This window comes from Gymnoscopelus braueri (genome assembly GCF_963280865.1).
Source record: "Gymnoscopelus braueri genome assembly, chromosome: 10".
NCBI classification, from domain to species: domain Eukaryota; kingdom Metazoa; phylum Chordata; class Actinopteri; order Myctophiformes; family Myctophidae; genus Gymnoscopelus; species Gymnoscopelus braueri.
The window spans coordinates 19596937-19617952 of NC_137611.1; the positions used below are offsets into that span (position 1 = coordinate 19596937).

At 39.2% G+C, this 21016-nt stretch overlaps 2 protein-coding genes across 3 annotated transcripts; one reads left to right on the forward strand and one right to left on the reverse strand.

Moving 5' to 3' along the window:
- The first annotated feature begins 735 nt into the window (after window positions 1-735).
- On the forward strand, window positions 736-8110 carry casp8 (caspase 8, apoptosis-related cysteine peptidase). The gene is made up of 11 exons (XM_080441248.1): window positions 736-861; window positions 1471-1661; window positions 2105-2210; window positions 2729-2852; window positions 2934-3010; window positions 3137-3203; window positions 3719-3786; window positions 4965-5073; window positions 5217-5344; window positions 5434-5819; window positions 6857-8110. The coding sequence occupies exons 1-11, from the start codon at window positions 754-756 to the stop codon at window positions 6984-6986; spliced, it is 1494 nt and encodes a 497-aa protein (XP_080297374.1). The 5' UTR covers window positions 736-753; the 3' UTR covers window positions 6987-8110.
- Window positions 8111-10120: 2010 nt separating this feature from the next.
- On the reverse strand, window positions 10121-14965 carry LOC308094524 (caspase-3-like). 2 transcript variants are annotated; one of them, XM_080441250.1, is made up of 6 exons: window positions 14857-14965; window positions 12323-12669; window positions 11743-11771; window positions 11422-11533; window positions 10678-11263; window positions 10121-10494 (listed from the first exon to the last, which is right to left on the reverse strand). In XM_080441250.1, the coding sequence occupies exons 2-6, from the start codon at window positions 12660-12662 to the stop codon at window positions 10344-10346; spliced, it is 1218 nt and encodes a 405-aa protein (XP_080297376.1). In that variant the 5' UTR covers window positions 12663-12669; window positions 14857-14965; the 3' UTR covers window positions 10121-10343. The 2 variants fall into 2 exon arrangements, with proteins under 2 accessions (XP_080297376.1, XP_080297375.1); XM_080441249.1 differs by having other exon boundaries at window positions 11737-11771.
- Window positions 14966-21016: the final 6051 nt, after the last annotated feature.

A 21016-nucleotide genomic window follows, 5' to 3' on the forward strand; every position in this document is an offset into this window, starting at 1 on the left:
ACGCCCCAAATGTTAACTGTCTCTACGCGGTAGTAGTTTAATGTAATAATCCATATCTTTCAATAAAGAAGTGTTTTAATGCCGTCTGTGGCCGAACGCCATTTTTTCACCCTCGTTTACTTCCTGTTTACATTTAGTGTAATTCCGGGTTTCACCGGATGCGCCCCGTCACTACCGCCCATTGGGAACTTCCGACAGAATCGGCCACAGACGGCATTAAAACACTTCTTTATTGAAAGATATGGATTATTACATTAAACTACTACCGCGTAGAGACAGTTAACATGTGGGGCCTGGGGTTAAGCACCTTTATTTTCAATTTGTACATGTTTGGAGTGTCTACGGGGCATAGTGCAGAAAGTCCCTGTCTCCATGGGGCGTTGAACCCTACAACTCTCGTAGATTGAAAACGTCAGAATCATAAATACGTCTATGAGAGTTGTATTCTACAGCTAGTATGACAGTCATGTTTCAGGGCTAGGTAAAGTTTGTCATTAAACATAAAAGTTTGTTTGCTTGTTTGTTTTTAAATGAACGTGTATTCCCATATCCCTCAACAACTGCGCCAACCGGGGAATTTCCTAGGGGGATAAACGGAAAATTCGTATCTCTGCTGCTCAGCATTATCAGCCAGGTTTAATTTACCTTATTGAATTTGTACGTGTCCCCCCAGACGTCTCCCATTGAACCTCCCTTAACTAATCCTAAAAACCCCATTTCCCATTTCTTTGATAGGACAAGAGTGTATGAGTGATGAATTTGTTGACTCTTTGTCACATCGATGAGGAGTTGGACTCCTCTGAGGTCGCTGCCTTGTGCTTCCTATGTCGTGACGTGCTGAAGAAGAAACGCAGGGAGAAGGTGTGTTTTCAGTCCACATTTGTGCTGTAGCCCACATAAGCACCAAACAGAAATATTAGGAAGATGCCATGGCTGATAGGGAAATTTAAAGATGCCTCAAAAATAGTTATTTGAATAAACATTAGAGGTTAAGTAGGCTATTTGATATTCCATAATTCCAAACAGCTTCCCTGATGGCCAGGATCTTTGTAAATGTTTTACTCAAATGAGAAAATTCCAAAAGGTCCAGGCCACAGCATGACCACCACATTAAAATGAAATGCTTCTTTGTTGCGCCATTGTTGTGTTTTGGACAAGTTATGAACCATGCTAGCAACTTTCTTTGGCTTTTTACCCCCTTTTCACCCCAATGTAATCGTTATGCTAATTAATTCCTCCCCACACACATTTCTGTGTTGTCACTGCTGTTGTGTCCTACTGACTCATCTGCCAGTGAGGAGCGCCCACCGGGAGGACGCAGAGCCTTCGTTCTAATCCTCGAAGCTCGACAAAGCCGGATGCACCGCGGTGGAGTCGAACCCACAACCTCCCCAGTGGTGGGCAGATACTTTACCACTGCGCCACCCGAGCGCTGACCAAGCTAGCTTTTCCCCCCCTGTTTTCTTCCAGGTGAAAGATGCAAAGGAGTTGTTCCAGAGACTAGAAGAGAAAGACCTCCTAGAGAACCACCACTTCCTTTCTGAACTACTCCAGACTATTGGTCGAGTTGACCTGCTGAACCTCTTGGAGACAGACAGCAGCCGAACAGACGCGAGTTCTGACCCACAAACAGATGCAAGTCCCTCTCTGTCACACTACAGGTACTACAGAAACCTGTTGTTGCTGTCGGGCAGAAACCTTGTATCTCCATATTTAATATTTTTATGTTTTTTTTTCCTGTGTTCGTACGACACTGTTGCTCAAAAGTAGCAAAAACGGCCGATCTACAAGCTCAAAATGCGCTGCATCGCGACACCTTGTGAAAATGTTCTTCTGTGATTACATGCCCAAAATAGGCATGCCTAGTTGGAAGTTATCTAAATATTTAACCAATAAAAAGCATTAACGTGAGCTTAAGTTGTGACTTGATAATAACCATTGCCACACAGGTTCTTTTTTCCATTTCCTGAAAAGTTATGTTTTTGGACATACAAGGTTTCCACCCGACAGCGACGATATGAAGTATGAAGTTACATTCCAATACCACATAACTGCGTTTCTTACAAACACACAAGAAAAAAGCGTCTGTTCTTCTTCTTTTCAGGGTGATGTTGTATCAGATACATGAGGACATGACCCAAGAGAATTTGGATAAGATGAAGTATCTATTGAGCCAGAAGCTGGGCCGGGGACAGCTGGAGTCTTGTACTGTGAGTCTTTATCGTAGATACACTGAATGCATTAGAGCCCCAGATATATATATATATTTTTTTTTTATTAAAATTTATTTTAGGGCTTTTATGCCTTTATTGACAGGATAGTAGGCTGACAGGAAAGGGGGAGAGACATGCAGAGAGACAAGGCCGTCGGGAATGGGACTCGAACTAAAAAACTAATATTTTGACATCCTGTCTTCATTTTAATAAGATGATAGTTGTTGCAGGTCCCTGCACTACAATAACTCTAGTTTTCTCTAATATAGAAATATTTGTGTTCGATCTGTCTCACAAGCATAACGCTGATATGTGTTGTTGCACATCCAAGACAATGGCCACACCCGCAAATACCTATATGTGTGTCTCAACGAATATATATATAGTACAAACACAGACACACACTCATAATGAATAATTCCTCGAGTGTCAAAATGTGCTGTGGGGTGTTGCGTATGTGCTCATGGACACATGTTCACATAAACCAAAATAAAAGCAGTCCGTCTCTCTTTCAGACCGCACTGGACGTGATGGCTGAAATGGAGGAGAAAGGTTTGCTATCTAAGGAGAACATGGACACGCTCAAAACAATACTAGAGCAGTGTGATAGCCAACTGGCTAAAATAATACACAGAGAAGGTAAAACAAACATACTCACTCTCACACAAACACATGTCATCAATGTTGAATTGCAGAAAAATGCATTATCTTTATTTGCAGGCACCACTGTACCACAGCAACGACCCTCAGTTCACCCAATCAGCCGCCAGCATCCCCATATTAGCATGGACAATCAGGTAATGAATGCGAATGTCAGTGTCTTGTGCAAAACTTGTATGTAGTGTGTATATTCAACTGATCTTATCCCTGTAATAAACCCTCTTGTCAGTGACCAATGGGATTGAGCTTGTGTTTTTCCTCAGAGAGCTGGCAACTTCAGTGCTCAAACATCATTACAGGGTCTATCTATATCAGAATCTCTGCCCAGCAGTAAGTTTCTCCCTCTATCTTACTCAATGACTCGCTGATTTATATTTAGTTGTTTGTCGGTGTCGTGGACCAAAAAGAGCAGATCTACAAGCTCACAGCGAAGCGTTGTGAGCTTGTTGATCTGCTATTTTTGGTGCAGCTTTATTCATGCACACGTACTTGAAGGCCTTTCTTATGGTTCAGTCCATTATGCATCAGACACAGTCACAGTTTAAGATAAGTGCCAGACACATGAAACATGTACAGTAATTGGTCTCACAATACAACTCCTACAAGCCTGTCTCTTCAAAGCCTAAAAGATAATGAAGAGGCCTACAAAACCACATAAAGCTATTGCCTCCCTCTGACCACATGGTGTCACTGTTGACCCTTTTGAGTATATAGTAATGTTATCCACTATTAGTTGCGGGACACTTGATGGCTACAGGTACTTGGTCAGAAATACTCACCATCAGTATGATCACATGTGCACTGAACAACATGCCAATTGAACTGATATGTATTCTTGTTTGTAGGTCAAGGAGGACAGAGTCTTTGTCTTGACTCTCAGCCAAACACAGAGCCTGCCTCACTTCGTACTCAGGTAAATATTAGCCTGTTATGGCCAGACTAATATCACTGCGTAGAGATATAAGTCTGGAATCTCTGTGTGAAACCTGCATTTCCGAGGGGCAAAAAAAAAATGCCTCAGGTGATAAACCCGCCCCATATTTGCATACTGGACCCTGATTGGTCCCTCACAACTTCGGAGTGAGAGAAATCCAATCTCTATTGAGGGGCCAGACCTAATCTGCCATGGGCAATTTTTTTTGCAATGGCAGATTCGTCTGGAACCAGGCTAGGTAAATTACCCACAGTCATAAGTTGAGCTTCAGTGGTTGCCAGGCACAAATGACCAACAATCTAGACATTCCAGTAGAATACGGTATGATTATCAAATAATGATCAAATAATGAAGAAAAAAAAAGAATATGTTCAATAGATGTTATGAGCAACTACCAACTACTTTACATTTTGGTCTTTTTTATGTTAAGAGCAGTGCACAAGCTGAACACTCTTTCAGCAGTACCAGGGTCAGAGCCTAACTTTCCAGCATATAGGTGCAACTCAAATCATATAACCAGCCCTGATGGTATCGGAAATAGTACAATTTTAATTTTTAAATATAGGCGTACAGTATAATGATGCTAGGCCTAAAGAGAAAAATAAATCTAGAGTATTATGCCTGTAAAAACAGCAACAACAGATCAGTGTTGGCATTGCAATCAATGGCATGGCACCCCTTACCTTCAGGACATGATACACCAATACACCCCTTACCGCACACTTGGATCAGCAAACACAGGACATCTGTCTCTCCCTTCCCTACAGCATCCTGGTCCAATGCTCCAAGCAGCCTAGATCATTTTCTGTGGAATGACCTTCCCCCCCAAATAACAGTTGGTCTAACTTTGTGTTGACACATATTTTGGTTACATATTGCTGTTCTTCTTACATGTATCAGCACTATTGTCCAATTGCATAATGGAAAATAAGGATTCAATTTTTACTCTTATATTACTCTGCTCAAGTTATTTAATAGAATATATCATGGTGGATATGGATTTATTATTTGAGTTGCTTGCACCCAAAGCTCTGCCCCTGCCGACAATGCTCTGCTCTGAGCTCCCTTTTTTAAAGTTATATACTGTAATATGACATTTGTAATATTACATTTGTCTTAAAATGAATTTTGTGTGTGGGTATGCATGGATCCTGCAGACCGATTACGCAATGACTCATAATCCACGTGGGCCATGTGTGATCATCAACAACGAGATATTTTCTGGGTGCGACCTGAGAAACCGACCAGGAACAATGGAAGATGAGAGTATGTATACCTGTTTTGGTGATCTGATCAAATTTGTGTTTGGGGTATGGGTTAATAGATACTGAAAGTCATCTATGATTTGTGCCTTGATGATGTATAACATTATCTCTCTATGAATTTGTCTATCATATTGTATCACACAGGGGCTCTGAGTACGGTGTTCTCCAGGCTGGGCTTTGAGGTGACGGTACACAGCAACAAGTCAAGAAAGGGCATACATGATGTGCTGGAAGAGCTAGGAAGACAAAATTTCATGATGGCGGATGCTTTGGTACGTGGTGTTCTACATCTCCAAAGAGGCGTCAGTCTTTCACTGTGCATGTTCTGAACAGTAATGAGCCATTCTGCGTCTGGCCTTAGGTGGTGTGTGTGCTGTCTCATGGGGAGATGAGATGCGTGTTCGGTTCCGATGGCGAGAAGGTGCTTCTCCGTGATTTGACGCGGCCCTTCACAAGCGGGCGTTCCCCCACCTTGGCGGGGAAGCCCAAAATGTTCTTCATTCAGGCGTGCCAGGGGAGCGATTATCAGAAAGGAGCGATGCCGCACACGCGAAGGGATAAAGAGGCTGACAGACGGAGCAGCTTAGAGGAAGACGCAGGTCCGGTCTTGGCCGAGTCGGTTCCATGGGACGCGGACTTCCTGATGGGCATGGCGACCGTAGAGGAATGTAAATCCTTCCGGAATGTTAAAAAAGGTTCCATCTACATCCAGGAGCTGTGCATACAACTTGAAAAAGCAGCAGCCAGGTGAGAAGGAGGTTTCATCAATTATTAGTGCTGATGTATTATGGCTTGTCTTCGCAGGTCTTTAGGTCACTAATTAATTAATGCTCATGCTCATCTCTACGTAGAACACTGCTTTTTTTTTTTACAAAATAAGCCATTGCGAGGAGAGTACCGTTAGCTTATTATCTCAAACCAGTGATGTTGATTCAAGGTGGATGTAGTGTTTCAAAAGTGAACATAGAGTTGAAAAGATTGCATACTTCACAACTACATGACATCTGAAAGGGGACAGAATATTGCTGATTCATTCACAAACACAAACTGAATTGTCTTACAGGGAAACTTTGTTGATGTTTTTCGTAATTCATGTTGATGTGAGGAGGACATGTGAAATATGACACGACAGTTCCCCATGCGTTCTGTGTGCCCAGAGCTTGCGTTGGAGATTTTTGACTTTCAGTAGGTGGATTTCAAGACCTGTGTTTACTAATTGTGTATTACAAGTTTCACATAGTATTAATCAACAGGTCTTATTTAGAAGTTCACCTTGTATCTACAGGCAGTTACATTTGTACTGAACCTGTCTTGATGCTGGTGGTAAGAAAACAGAAGAAAGGCTGGATTCTTCCTTATTACGATGTGAAAACCATGCGGTTGTGACCTACAAAATATATGCACTGTCACAGTGTAAGTGCCTTCTCTTTCAACCTCTTGCAGTCGTTGTTTCATTCTGGTTAAGCTAGCGAGCGTTACAGAATTCAGAAATCTACTATAAAATGGGCAAATGTTTGATTATACATTTTTCAGAATAGAGTATTAAAAAATTATTTATGCACATCCCCACTTCGGGTGCTGAGAGCTTGCGTTGGAAGAGTCCTTTTCCCCATTGACAGCGAGCTCTCACACAGAATGCACGGGGAAGTGTTGTGACTGATTTTCATGTCCTCCTCGCAATATAACGTTGTATATAAATGTCATGATAAGAACATCATATTGTCTAAACTGGAATTCAGTAGTATTTTCCCACTGTAATGTTCTATTCTACTTTTTCCTGACAGTGGCGAGGACATTCTTAGTGTCCTGACACACGTGAACCGGGAGGTCAGCAAAGGACAGTTTCTGAACTACAAACAAATGCCAGAACCCAAATACACCCTCACCAAGAAAATCATCCTCAAGTTAATCTGAGACAACAAGCGAATCTTTGGATTTACAGTTGACTTAATAACTTTTCTGGTAAATTCTTCATATTTGTTTTGTTTTTGAAGTGGGTCTTACTATCTTATGATACAAAGAAAAAGCAAACGCAATCCAAATTTAGATGTGATCGCTAGACATGGGAGATCACTCTTTATCTCTCGCTCTCCCCCTCCATCATACAAACAAACATGTATGTGCACAGACACAAAGCGTGTATGTAAAGGCCTATTGGCAGATTCAACTGGGCTCCACACTGCTGTCATGTCCAAAGTTCCAGGAAATGTAGGCTATCAATTGCTGTTAATGGAGATATGTGCTGTCCATTATCTCTGTCACACACTCCTGGTTGAGTTCTTTCTTTTTCCTTTATTTATTCAGGGAAGCCCTCTTTTTCAAGGACGCCTTGAAAACAGCATATAAAATACATAATGAAAAACAACAAACATTTGAATCACATTATAATGTCACAAGTTGGTTACTTAAGTGTCAAATGTTGGATCTGATATAATTTATAGCCTAAGTGAGACAGTATTTTGTTAAATGGTCAGCGTATCAACGCTTTACCTTTGGCACCCATATTCCAGTTCTGTGCAATGTTTGGACACACCGTTGTGTGATTGTTGCAGAGTTAAATAAATAGTATCCAGACGTTAAAGTTGGACTCATGCGTATGTTATTTAATAACACAAAATGGTGTCAGAAGTCCTGTAGTTAATGTGGTGTATAAGGCCAGAGTAAAGTAGAATAAAGAAATAAATGCAGAAATAAAAGTGCAGGTTAATTTGAAAAGAAAGAAATATGCACAGAAATAGACATAAATACAAGTATTTATGTGTGACAAACACTTATATTTGTATTCATATCTTTCCTTATTTGTTTTGTTTATTTCGCAATAATTATTTATTTCTGTATTTTTTCAACCATATGTTAATGAGGGGGTTTGTCTTGACTTCAGGTATTAGCGATCTAACCCAGAGTGATCAAACCCACACTGTGATGAGATTTCAGGGACAGGCCTTTTCACAAAGACTGGAAGTGTTCAGTTGAAACTGTTAAATTGTATTAATAAACTCCTCAAAAAAAGTTTGGAAACTTATTTCTCCCCTTCAATAACAGCAATTCACACACGCACGCATGCTCGCCCATTTGACATTTTAAGGCGCATTCTGTAATTTTCAGTGTAGAAATGGTGCAAATGTCTTCAAATTACATGAAACCAACTTACCAACATTATTGCAATTGTACATTTTAACAAACCTGTACATGCCTTTACAATAAGATGTTTTAGCTTCATCTTGCCATTGTCACTGAACACTGTCATTAAATATGTTTTATATATTTTATTCCATTTTCCACTTCCTCTCATGTACCCCCTGTAGTAACCCGATTTGAGAAACATTGTACAGGTTTCCTACTAATTCGTTATTTGGCACACATAATTACCCCCCTCCCCACCCCCACACACACTCACAATTTATTACGTTTTTATCCTGATCAATTGTCAGGTGAAATGAAATAAAACACCAAGTTAATTTGACCGTGACACAGAATTCGACTGCAGAAGCAACATTGTCAAGTGAACAATTGACACAATCTATATAGGTTGTATCAATTGGTGTAACCAGTATTTTTCATAAGAATGTCATAATATACAGGAACATTTTGGATTGCCTTTATTGCAGTGTAATAAGTTTTTTTTATAATTTTTACATAATTTGTCAAAGATTAAAAGAAAACATCATGTCCAGCTCAATTCATTCAATTCAAGTGTATAAAATATTTCTTTTCTATGTGGTGGTTACATTTGGTATTTTCAGGTGCATTCTGTAATGCAAAAATGGTGCAAATGTACATGTTAGAAACCTGATACAGTACATGCCTTTGCCAACCCCATTTTGTCACTGACACATACACATAATTTGTCTTATAGCAGATATATGTTACAAAGTCATGGGTACAAGCAAGTTGGAAAAGATATTCACCAATAAATGACAAATTTCAAAATATATGTGAGTTTCAAGCAGTTAACTCACATTTGGTCTCAAATCAGAATTGGATTCCCCATATATGAAAACCAGCACATACTATAACTGCTCCTAAACTGTCTTTTTCTGTGGCAGAGTAAACCACGCTCCAACTGATGTTCACGAGGGCTTTTTATTTTCACCCAATGTAGACAACGTGAAAAACTGAATGAAATGACATAAAACAAATAATATTTTTAACCACAATGAATTATAACGTGAATTATGAATGTCCTTGTTGACAGTCATGCTGTCATCTTTTTAAATGTCCATGAAATATCCACATTATCAAATGAAATGTCAATTTTTAGTTGCATAAACACACAACAAAAGTACAAAACAACAATGACAATTTATACAAAGATAACACATAACATACCGTGTGCGCCTTCTGCCCAGTTATATTCAGGATTGTTAGTACTTTTTATAATTTTATATTTTCTTCTTGACACAAACAGAGCTCCTCACAGCTCTGAAACTTTGTTTGTTCTGATTAGCAGCACCTTAGCTCACACATCTGAACCCAATGCTGCTGTGATTGGTGTCACGTGATATCTGCTCCAGCAGGCCACAATGCAGAGAACAGTAGAAGGCACTATGTCATCATACTCCATACACATACAATACAGTATATTACCCAAATAAACAATATTCACTTTTCATATTTTCAGAAAAACAATAAAATCAAATACCACAAAATTCAACCACTCTCTGGAACAGCTACACATACTACTGGTTGAAAACCTATAAAAGCCCAATTCAATCAAGTTTCTACCTTTAGTAATATTTTTTTTTTATATATACATCATGCTGGAGGATAAAATTATTCTTTGCTTGAGTTACTGTAGCAAAATAAAATTGTGTGTGTCAAGGTGGAAACCTCCTCTTTGTGTGAATCAAAGGATCCTTAACATTTTAGGCTTAAAAGTGTCAATTGCAATAGTCCATCCATATAAACGCTTAGCATATGTGTGTCATATACTGTATGTGTCATGTACTGTATATTTTCTTTTTTATTATTTTATGCTATATACTAAATGTTCAAAATGGATACCTTTCTTAATGACAAAAAAAATGTTGGTCCAAAAACAGAACAAAAACACTTTGTAGAAGCCTGTGTACATGTTTAAGTGTATCACATTTTAGCTGTGAGTATTTATACATCTCCTTCACTTCTTCAATAGTAATATTTAAAGCACTCTTTATATTTAGGCCTGAGATATAAAAACACCTGTCAACAACATCATTTAACTTTACCCAGGACAGTCAGCATTAACCAAACTGCTTTGTGTGTTGCGTGAATATACTCAGTATTTTGGAATCAATTGGAGATCGGTGTGAACACCAGCTTTTTCCTCAGGGTGACCTTTTTGGCTTCAGACATCTGCTTTACACGCCCAGGATAGCAAGATCCCTCCCTCTGGCTCACATCGCTGTTGACCCGATATAGGATGGTCATGAGGTCATCACCACTGTAACAAACACACAGAACACTCAAGAAGTAGTAGTACATGATGTAGCAATGAAGGTGGGTGGTCAAATGTTACCGAACATTCCTTAATATATTCATGTCAGTTTTTATTTATGTTTTCAGTTTCATGTTCATTAAATAAAATAATGTCAAGTTTCATCTTAATAATGATTTTGATAGTTACCTGCGACAGCCCTTGTCTAGCTGTTTCCATAGAGACTGCATGAACCAGCTCCCATTTATTGGGTCTCTAAAGGATATGTAATTCTCTACGGTGGACAAGGCAACCAGGAAATCTGCTTCCACAGGAATGCAGGCCACCTCAGAAGGCATTGCATCATCTTCAAGTTCTGTAAAGCTGTCTGCTTCCACCTCGAACCCAAGCTGGACCCTCTTCTGGTCCTGGCAGGCCTGGATGAAGAACGCCTTGGGCTTGTCCACAAGGACGGGGCAGTTCATTCCATTGAAAGTCTTAGTTATGTCTTCGATGTGGAGGAGCTCTCCATTGGTCCCGAAAACACCACCCTTGTCTCCATGACTCATAATGCAGCAAACAAAGGCATCTCCGTGCTGTGGAAGAATCTCAACATTGGGCTTAATGAACTCTTTGCCCTCTCTGGACCACTCATATACTTTGGATTCCTGTAGTAGCTCAGTGAGGTCCTTCAAAGAAGAGAAGCGTTTCAGTGTCTCCTCCATTTGGCTCTTGGTCCGGTCTTTAAACATCAACACCCTGAAGCCCAGCCAGCTGAATGTACGTGCCAAATCAACTGCAGGGGAGAAAAACACACAAACCCATGACTCATTAAACTTCAACCACCCAAGAAACACTACCATTGCCGCATAGAGTTTGTTTCTCATGTTTACATTTTTAGATGTAAGGGAGTATGATGGTATAAGTGCTCTAGTATCAAGACAACATTCATACCAGCATCCTTGTTTGTGCCAGCTCTAGGTTTAGATCCAGGTTTCTCAAAGTTCTCATTGTTCATGATCACACAGAGACCTGTAGGTGTGCTGGTCAACTTGTACTGATCATCCTAAAACAGAGACAGATTTTGAGTTTTTCCACAAATACACTAAAATGCCTGCTCCAGGAATAATCAGACCACAGTGCATGTATTACTATGAGCAGTTATGTCAAATTAGAAGTTATAACTACGATCTGAATGTAAAATTAATATTTCTTAAAGTACATTCATAGTGCAATTTGTGAACGTTTCAATTCAATACTTTTACTTACATTTACCTTCTGTCTTTTGTTGTGGACAGGACCATCTGGGTGAGAAAGGCGATAAATAAAATTACATTTCAAAACATAAAACGGCTTGATACCAATTTTATGAAAGGTTTATTAGTAAACTTTGTTTTAAAAACTAGAGTGTTACATGGGTGACGTGTGTTCCATTTATGCCATGGGTTCCTATTTCTACCTAAGATTTCCAATGTAATGGTTTTGCATTGAGTTTTGAATAAATTAGGAAAATAAGCTCTGTGGCAAACAAAAGCTTATGATATTATATCAAGTTTCATTCAACAAGATACATTTTCTATTTACAAACTACACAATATGAGTTTAGAAATGCACGTAATAGCTTAGACATTAACAGGTGCCAGTTATGTTATAAAACAAAACATGAAACTCACAAACTTAAGCTCATGTTAACCACAGACCTTAATTTCTGCATAAATTAAAACATCTATGAGGGAAAAAAAACATTGGGAATCTGGCCAGGAACGAGGAAACCCCATTGCAAACTCACTTTGGGGTTTTAGGACTAGAAGGAAGTGTTTGTTTATAGTGGTATGTTACAGTAATGAAACCCTACCATGACTTGCTTGCGTGGGATAATTTAAGGCATTATCCAAAGGACAAGAATTGTTGTCCCACTGTATCTTCTCCAGGTCATTGAAAGTGTTCTTGATATCAGCATCAGTTTGGAGTAGGTTCAGGAAGCGTTTGCAAGTGTCTTCTCCTTTATCCATAATCTTGTCCACAAGTCTGATGATGCCTCCCTCCACATTCTCCGGGTGGATTTTCAGATTTCTGTACTCACGAGTGTTTATCAGCTTATTCTCCGCAACTTTGTTAAGGATGTATGTGGGGTCTGCGCACAGAATGTCCTGTAGTTTTGTTTTATTACGCATGATCGCATCTCTAGCTGTCATGTTGAACCTAAAGAGAGGAGGAACAGGGGTATTCATCAAAACAAAGGGATTCTACTGTTGCGCCTCAGCCTTAAACGGCCAGTCCGGATGACTCTGAGGAGGGTCGAAAGACCGAAACGTCAGTAAATTTTTTACTTGCACTGCATCAATAAAAGGCTTAAATAGTCTGTGCTGCTCCAGCGTTCTTCTCTTATGTAGGGTTATTCATCAGTTATAGTTATAACAACCATGAAAAACCACACATACGCAGCAACTATGCATGTTACTGTTGAGGAATTCTCAAAGATGACAGACTAGAAGAGTTGAATTAAGCCAGACATCATACTACAAAGGTTACCAACAGACCAAATGCACATACTACTGGTTAAAATTTATTACTATTTATATCTGTGTATCATGACGTGATTGTTCACTCCTGTAACTTGAACTCAAACTTTCATCATTTTCAACGGATATTGGCTGAGTGAGGAAACACCCTCAGCATGCAAATCATATAAAAAAGGGAGGTAAACAGTTATAACATAAAAACTGTGCTAACGCATCAAACAGTGTTATATGAAAGGTAATTAAATTTGACCTATTATAATATAATAGATGTTTAAAATTTTCAGGCAGGCAATGAACAAAATTGAAGGTCTGTGTCTATCGATTCTAATTCTACAGCAGAGAACAGACTGAATCCTGCATGGCTTGAAAGTTCTCCCACTGCAGGGGAAATTCCACCTCACCATGACAGAAAGTACTGTTTATTAATAATAAACAGTATACTACGGATAGTATATGAACAGTGCATACTGGCTGTATAAACATTAACATATACAAAACCACTGTAATATGACTGTATAAAACTGTATATACAGACTAAAGAGTGTACTGACTGTGTATAAACAGTGTATGTACTGATACAGTGTACTCACTACGCACTATATGTATAAATAAACAGTCTGTATGACTGTATAACAGGCACCACCCAGCCATCTGCATTCAATTACCTGTGTTTGAATAATTTTAATGTGAATGAGAATAAATAAATCCTTTAATAGAAACCAGTCTGGGGAACATCAGGCCAGAGGGTTGTGCTCTTTGTTGTGACTTGTGCAGCCTGTTTACCTTTTCCATTGTCATCCTCCTAACCCCTATTATGTGATGGCAAACCTGTAGAACCCTGTTTATCCTGTATTTGGAGACACTCAGGCCAGAGTGGTGGTGTACACTAAGCCTGGTCCAGTCTTTAGCATTTGTTTAGTTGGTGGTCACACCGGCCTTGCTGCCTGTGTGGCCTTTATGTCCTCTAAAAGCTGATAACACCAAACAAGGGACTTGTAAAACTGTAAAATGGTGATATTCCAGGCCTTCAGGTCTGAGTCCTTCTGGGACTGCTTTGTTTCAGTTTCGACTTTTGCAAGTCCAAAAGTACTGAGCAAACCCCTATTCCTCCCTCCTGTAAATTAACCTATACTGTTTATTTCCCTAGGCCTAGTATGTAGTATCCCTACATAACGTTAATGTGGCTGTTTAAACTGTGCTTAATCCAGTTTCTGCACAAACATGGGGACAAATTAGTTCTACTGCTATGCCACCAAAATGTGGAATGCCCTATACCAACAAATATCAAAAAGTTTAATCCCGGAAATGACCCCCCCCCCTCAGGTCCACAATGGAAACAAGCCCCATATGGGCTTTTTGTGTTATCCTTTTAAAATTCTACTCCACTGCATCTCAGAGGCAAATATTGTACCTTTTACTCCACTACAATTATTTGAAAACTTTAGTTACTAGTTACTTTGTATTTTTGTATTTGTAGCACTTTCGGCCATTTGAAAATAGCCGATCTAAGCTCACAATGCGTCGCGATACAATGCATTGTGAGCTTGTAGATCTACTATTTTCAAAAGATTTGTATACATTTTTAAACTTGTGAAATAGGATCTTCTGCATAAAGCACGCCCGCACTTTTATTCTACCTAAGAGGACGGATTCTGCCAATGCGTTTTTTTTTTAACCATTGAAATGCATTGGCATACCCTTTCCACCACTGCTGGATTGGAAAACCTGACGAGTGACGAATATCGTAAATAATAAATATGCTCGCATTTTATACATCCTTGAGATTCTGAGAAGAAACGCATAAGCTGGCGTTGCCTAAGATTCAGAACATAGATGCAACTGGTGAGATAGATATTCAAATACTTACTGTCACAAGTTGTCCCTCGTAAAAGACGTGTAGTAGTACAGTAGCCTAGTAGTAGTAGTAGTAGTAGTGCTACTAGCAGTAGAAGTAGTTTAGTTTCGCTTTGGCGCCGCGGCAGTGTTGCCAGATTTTGCGAGAGAAATAAGTAACCACGTCTAGGAAAACAAGCCCAAAAGAAGCAACTTCTCACAAAGCGTCACGAAGCGACGCGCTGTGAGCTTGTAGATCTTCTTTCAAAAAACTCTTGCAATAATAGTGTGGAATATTTGGAACGTTTTTTGAAAAAACACAAATGCTCCCCTGGGCACAAAACCTTTTCATGAAAATAGAACCACTGGTTTAAATAATCATTTTAAAAGAATTGGAAGCAAGCCTAAATAAGCAAGTACACTTTAGAAACAAGCCCAAAAAAACCGCAACCACCCGCAACCACTAGCAACTTTACAGAAAAAGAAGCCCAAAGTCGCTTATAATAAGCGGACATGGCAACACTGCTTTGGGGGGAAAAGGGAAAAGTTCCTCTTTTGAACGTCTCGTCAACCACTACCTTCTTTCAATATATCAACATAGAAAAGAAACTATGTGTCTGTTTTTGTCTTTCTGTCAGACTATAAAGAATTCAACAAAAATTGCTGTTGAAAACACTCTTCTACACCTGAAACCTGTGATGACAATAAAAAGTTTATGATCTTCAGGCATATCCACTTCTGAAGTGGATATGCCTGAAGATCATTCCTCAATTTACTTTTTGACAGTCTTTGACTAAAGTCAAAGACTGTTCTTTGGATGATGTACTTTAGCATTTATGAACTATGTTTATGGGTTTGAGACAGAATGATTATGTAAGAACCATATGCTCCCCAGTCCCCACCTCCTATTGATTATTACCGTTCATTTAAATTAAAACACATGTTGTTATGCCTATAATCACCGTCCACATAAACAGATCCTATCCTACACCCTTGTGGCCAGAGTGTGCTAAATGTCCCCAAGTACTTAATACTCCCAAAGACAATAAATATAGGTCTATCTAGTTTAGGCATTTTCTTAGACCTTCTATTCAACAATGCCCGTTTCACCTGTAATTCACCAGTGGTAATGCAATTCAAATGCTCCAAATAAGGTAAATAGGTAATTAGGGTTAAAGTTCATCCATGGACGTCCACAAAATGACCTTGCAGTTGTACACCCCATATGCAATACACATGTGCTCAACCTGGGGGTAGAATCTCTACCTCTTTGGAATTGTAGTGTTTTAGTACTGAATGGAGTACTTTTACAATAGAATATTTAAAAAGGGATGGAACACAGTGATATAGAAAAACAAAATCAATTTATGATCACATAGTAAATGGGGCTTTGAGACTAGGGATCAGCCTTAATTAAGTGGCCATCATAAATCAGAGACACCCAAAGAAAATATGCACCTAAAATAAAATAAATAACTATATGCTGGAGACCATGAACGATAGAACCCAGATTCTACACAAAAAATAATCATCTTGGATTACGGCATAAATCTCATATACCAATCATATCAGCCTACAGCCTCACTGAGGCCTTCAGGCTGAACCGCTGAAGTGTATCTAAAGTGTAAATCCAATAGATGTCCCTTTGGCATATTGTTCTTTCTATATCTCCCCTCTTGTTGTGTTCAATGCCCTGGAATCGTAGAGATATGTGAACATTCATTGAAATGACGGGCAACACAGGATAGTTCACATCCTTACATCTGAAAGAGCTCATGTGCTCACTAATACTTTGTTTCAGAATGTGTGCATTTATTCTAAGGAAAACGAATATTATCACATGGGTATTTTTATGAATAAATAACATTTTGCGTGCTGCATCGTCATAAGCTGCAGCTGCTTCAAACCTCTAACAGGAAAACCGTTGCCCTATCTTGGTTTTCCCATGTGTTGTGGCACTTGTGACTAGGGATTTAGAATATTATACCCCCTGCCCCGCCCCAAATACTATACTGTACAGTACAGTAGTATTAGCCTATATTTTGATACATAAATATACCCAATAAAAATACAAAAATGTATTAAAGGGATAGTTCACCCAAAGAAATACATTTTTTTCTATCGATTAGTCACCCCATGGAGACTTGAATTCATGGATATGTTTTTGTTTTCGTCGCATTCCTAAGCTAATAATTTGATGACCAGCGGACCGGCAGGCAGCGGATTATCAGCAAATTATTGGCTTAGGAATGCGGGGAAAAAAAGGAAAAGAATCCATGAATTCAAGTCTCCATGGGGTGTGTAATTGATAGAAATTCATTTCGGGGGTGAACTATCCCTTTAAAAGAATGTACATATATAAAATTGAATATGAAATTAGAGATTGCCACGAATATTCTGAAATTTTCATTTTCATTGGCATCCCTAATCATGATATTCCCAGAATTGGGACCTTAGTTCATGTGGTTAAACTGGTTGGCTAATGCTGGGTCAGAGGTCAAAATAGGTCAGAATGGTGTTCTTGAGGCCTGAGGGGTCACTTTGATCTTTTTTGATCGGAGCGCCTCATCAATACAATATAAAAATAAACCTCTGTTAAAAAAATTTACGGTTCATTCGTTGTAGCAGCTTTAACTATAGATCTGACTCTTGGGTAAACCATATTTCAGTGCTCTGAGCACTGCTGGCTATAAGGAATGCATAAGAAATGTTAAACAGGATTATGGCACACTGGCAGGTGAAGGCCTTGTTTCTGGGTGGTGGGTTTCTTCTTGCCCCCTTCTTCCATACCACATTTTTAGGGGGGTGATTTTGCCTGCTGGGTGCTCTAGTAATAGCTCCTGTTAGAATCGCAGTCGCTAAGGAAATGGTGGTATTTGACTGGTTAGTCTGGTGGCTTGTGGTGGATGGACGTCGTCGTAGAAGGTCATCTTCATAGGCCCAGAGACTTTGCCCTGGATGTAGTCTCGAGGGTCCCGCTTGTATGTCTAGGAATGTTTCTAGAGAACATCCTGTAAAATTGGAAACATAATTCAGTTTGGAAAAAGTAGCACTGGGACTATTGTCTGCGTTGTATGACTATGACTAAAGTCACTACTAAGGCGCTATTACTATGGTTCATCACCTCTAAATGGTGCATTTATATAGCGCTTTTATCCAAAGCACTTTACATAGATTGTGCATTACATTCACCCATTCACACACCGATGGCAGAGGAAACCATGCAAGGCTATACCAACCTGCTCATCGGGAGCAATTAGGGGTTCAGCATCTTGCTCAAGGACACCTCGACACTAACTCTGAGGGAGCCCCCAGCCCGGGACCTTGCGGTTTCCACTTCACTCTACCCGGCCACTCTACCCCTGAGCCACTGCCGCCCCACCTCTAGTATTCCTCCAGTTTCTTGGGTAGCCTTAAGAGAAAAGAAAAGAAAATCAGGGTTAGTGTTGGCTCAAGTCATCTACTTTCAACAACAACAAAATGTCCAACAACAAACATTCGTGAAAGCTTATTACACATTTACCAAAAAAATATCTATTACTTAAAGCTGCTTACGAGGTTAGAATGGCTGTAAATGTAGTAGGTTGTTATACCTGTACCAGGGCGCAGGTTAGGAGCTAGGTTAAAATCATTTGATTAATTGATTGATTAATTGATTGATTGAATACTTTATTTAGAAGTTTGCAGAGAAAAAAGCACATGGAAGTACAGTTCAAAATACAAGGTCAACTAGATAGGATTGAAAAGCCCCAAAAAGCCTAACGGCTTGTTTCAATAGCGGTCCTCACATACTCAATTCATCAAGATAAGTGGCTTGAATGGGAGAACCAACAGCATCAAAATAACTTGTGGTTGGGTCAGTTGAAGACGTGGTTCGAGAGTTGTGCCAAAGATTGTTAATATACGAAGATACACGATCTCAATTGGAGCCACTAGAGGCAAAATAGTACACAAATCCTACAAATGGTCTCCTAAGTAGGCGTGGTTTGCTTCTCCCCCTCCCCTCTCCCTGGCTGACAACGTCATGTGGATGTGCAAGATGCTTTTTAAGAAACCCATAAAATTCCCCCCACAAACACACACAGTATTATTCAGTCTTATGCTAGATGTGCTCCTGTTTCTGCTCAACAGTGTAACAGGGCCTTTTATTTATAAGGTATATATTTTACCACTATAGACACTATAGTGTGTTTTAGCATGAATGTTTAGCAAAATGTCATGATTCCCAAATCATACCCCATCAACCAAGACCGTTAATAATAGAAAATGATACTGTATCATTGAGCATTGGAACACACATTTAATTTCATTTTTAATATGTCCATACAAATTTCAGATTATATTCACATACAAAATCTCAGTTTATCAGTTCTTAGAAAATCTTATGGGGACATTGCATAGAGTTAAAATAAGGGACAGCGCCCTCTATGTCTCGTCCGTCAGACTGCAGATATCTTCCCAAATCTCATGAGAGTGTGTTGCTGGGATAGATAAAGGTCGATAACAAATTTTATTGTTTCCTGATTTGTGTCTCTAAAATAAGCCATTTTAGTATGAAGATCTTGTAAATGTTGTGTGTCTTGTGACGATTGGGTCCAATATTTAGTTCAGTGACCATGGAGCTAGAGAATGGTTCAGAAGCTGTGTTCACGTTCACTCTTCCATTGGAAATCAATAGACTCCAACCTGCTTCCTGTCTCCTAAAAAGGTGTCCACCTACGTCACGCAGATACAGGAAGTAAACCGGAGATGGTGACTCTTGCTATTTCCCTCTTGGGTTGTACCATGGCATTGTCTTCAGATCAGGAAGCACATCTGTTAGCTTTGCATCTTGTAGCAGCACCAGGAATGCCCTGCAAGTTGTCTCCCCCTTGAAAAGCATTTTGTCCACAAGTTCAGTGGCTGCCTCGAATGGGCGAGAGATGCTTTTCAAGTTGGCATACTCAAAGGGCACCAGTAGCTTTTTTTCAAATACACACTGGCTGATGAAGGTAATGTTTGGCATTAGAATGTGTTGAAGATCTGTCTTGTTCTGTGTGATCATGTTCTTAGCTGCCATGCTGATCCCTGGAAGAGAAGACGGGATATCGATGACATTCATTTCTTATGAACAATTTCTCCCATGTAGTAAGAGTTACCAAATATAGTAAATTAGATTGACATGGTTTATTATTCTCATACCCCTTCTTTTGACAATAACCTGCTATATCTTTACTTGAATATTTAGATCATAGCTAATATTATAATGTTACTAGGCTAATATGTTGAATATGCTACATATTATAATAGTTGTGTTGAAGGGTATGCTGAATGGTTAGGTACTGCGTGCAAACCTGGGGAAGGTGTTCAGTTTGAGAGACAAGTTGAGATTTAAGCATCACTATATTAAAACGGGTTGTACCAAAGTATTTGGAAAACGTTCTGAAGTAATGTAAAGTATACATGATTTGAACATGCTTCGACATGTGAGGCCTAATATTTCTACAATTGCTACAAAACCTGTGGCTAGCCAGTCCTTATGGGCATAAACAAGGTCTGATAATGATGAAGGCCTACCGTGCATGTTAAAAAACATGTAGGATATATTACTTCAGACCTTTTTCCAGGTAATTTTTTAAAAAACATTTTCGTGGGAAAATAGCCAATTTAACATTGAGGTGCCCACAATATTTAGGTGCCCACTCTTCCTGTATGTTCACACAAACGTAGTACTGTACTTAAGTAGCCTACACTTTTGAGGATTTTTTACTTTACTGGAGTATTTACAAATTTCAATACTTTTACTTCTACTCCACTACATCTCAGAGGCAAATATTGTTCTTTTACTCCATTACAATTATTTGAAAACTTGAGTTACTAGTTACTTTGTAGATTTTGATTACTATTACAAAACACACTAAATATACATTTAAATGAGTATGACTAAAACTAAAACTTTTTTCCATATATAAAAGTCTTTGGTCATGAAGGGAACAATTTAAATTAAAAAATACACAAGAACAAAAAAAAATACACATAATAGATCCCATGATCCCCTAAACCTTAATGTATGCTATAGCAGTGGCTCTCAAAGTGGGGTCCAGGGACTCTCAGGGTTCTTTTAGGGGTTCTAAATTGACCCTTACGTAACTCTGACAGCATACAAATGGAACCAAATGGTCCCTTATGAGTCCATTTGGTTCACATGTGTCTCT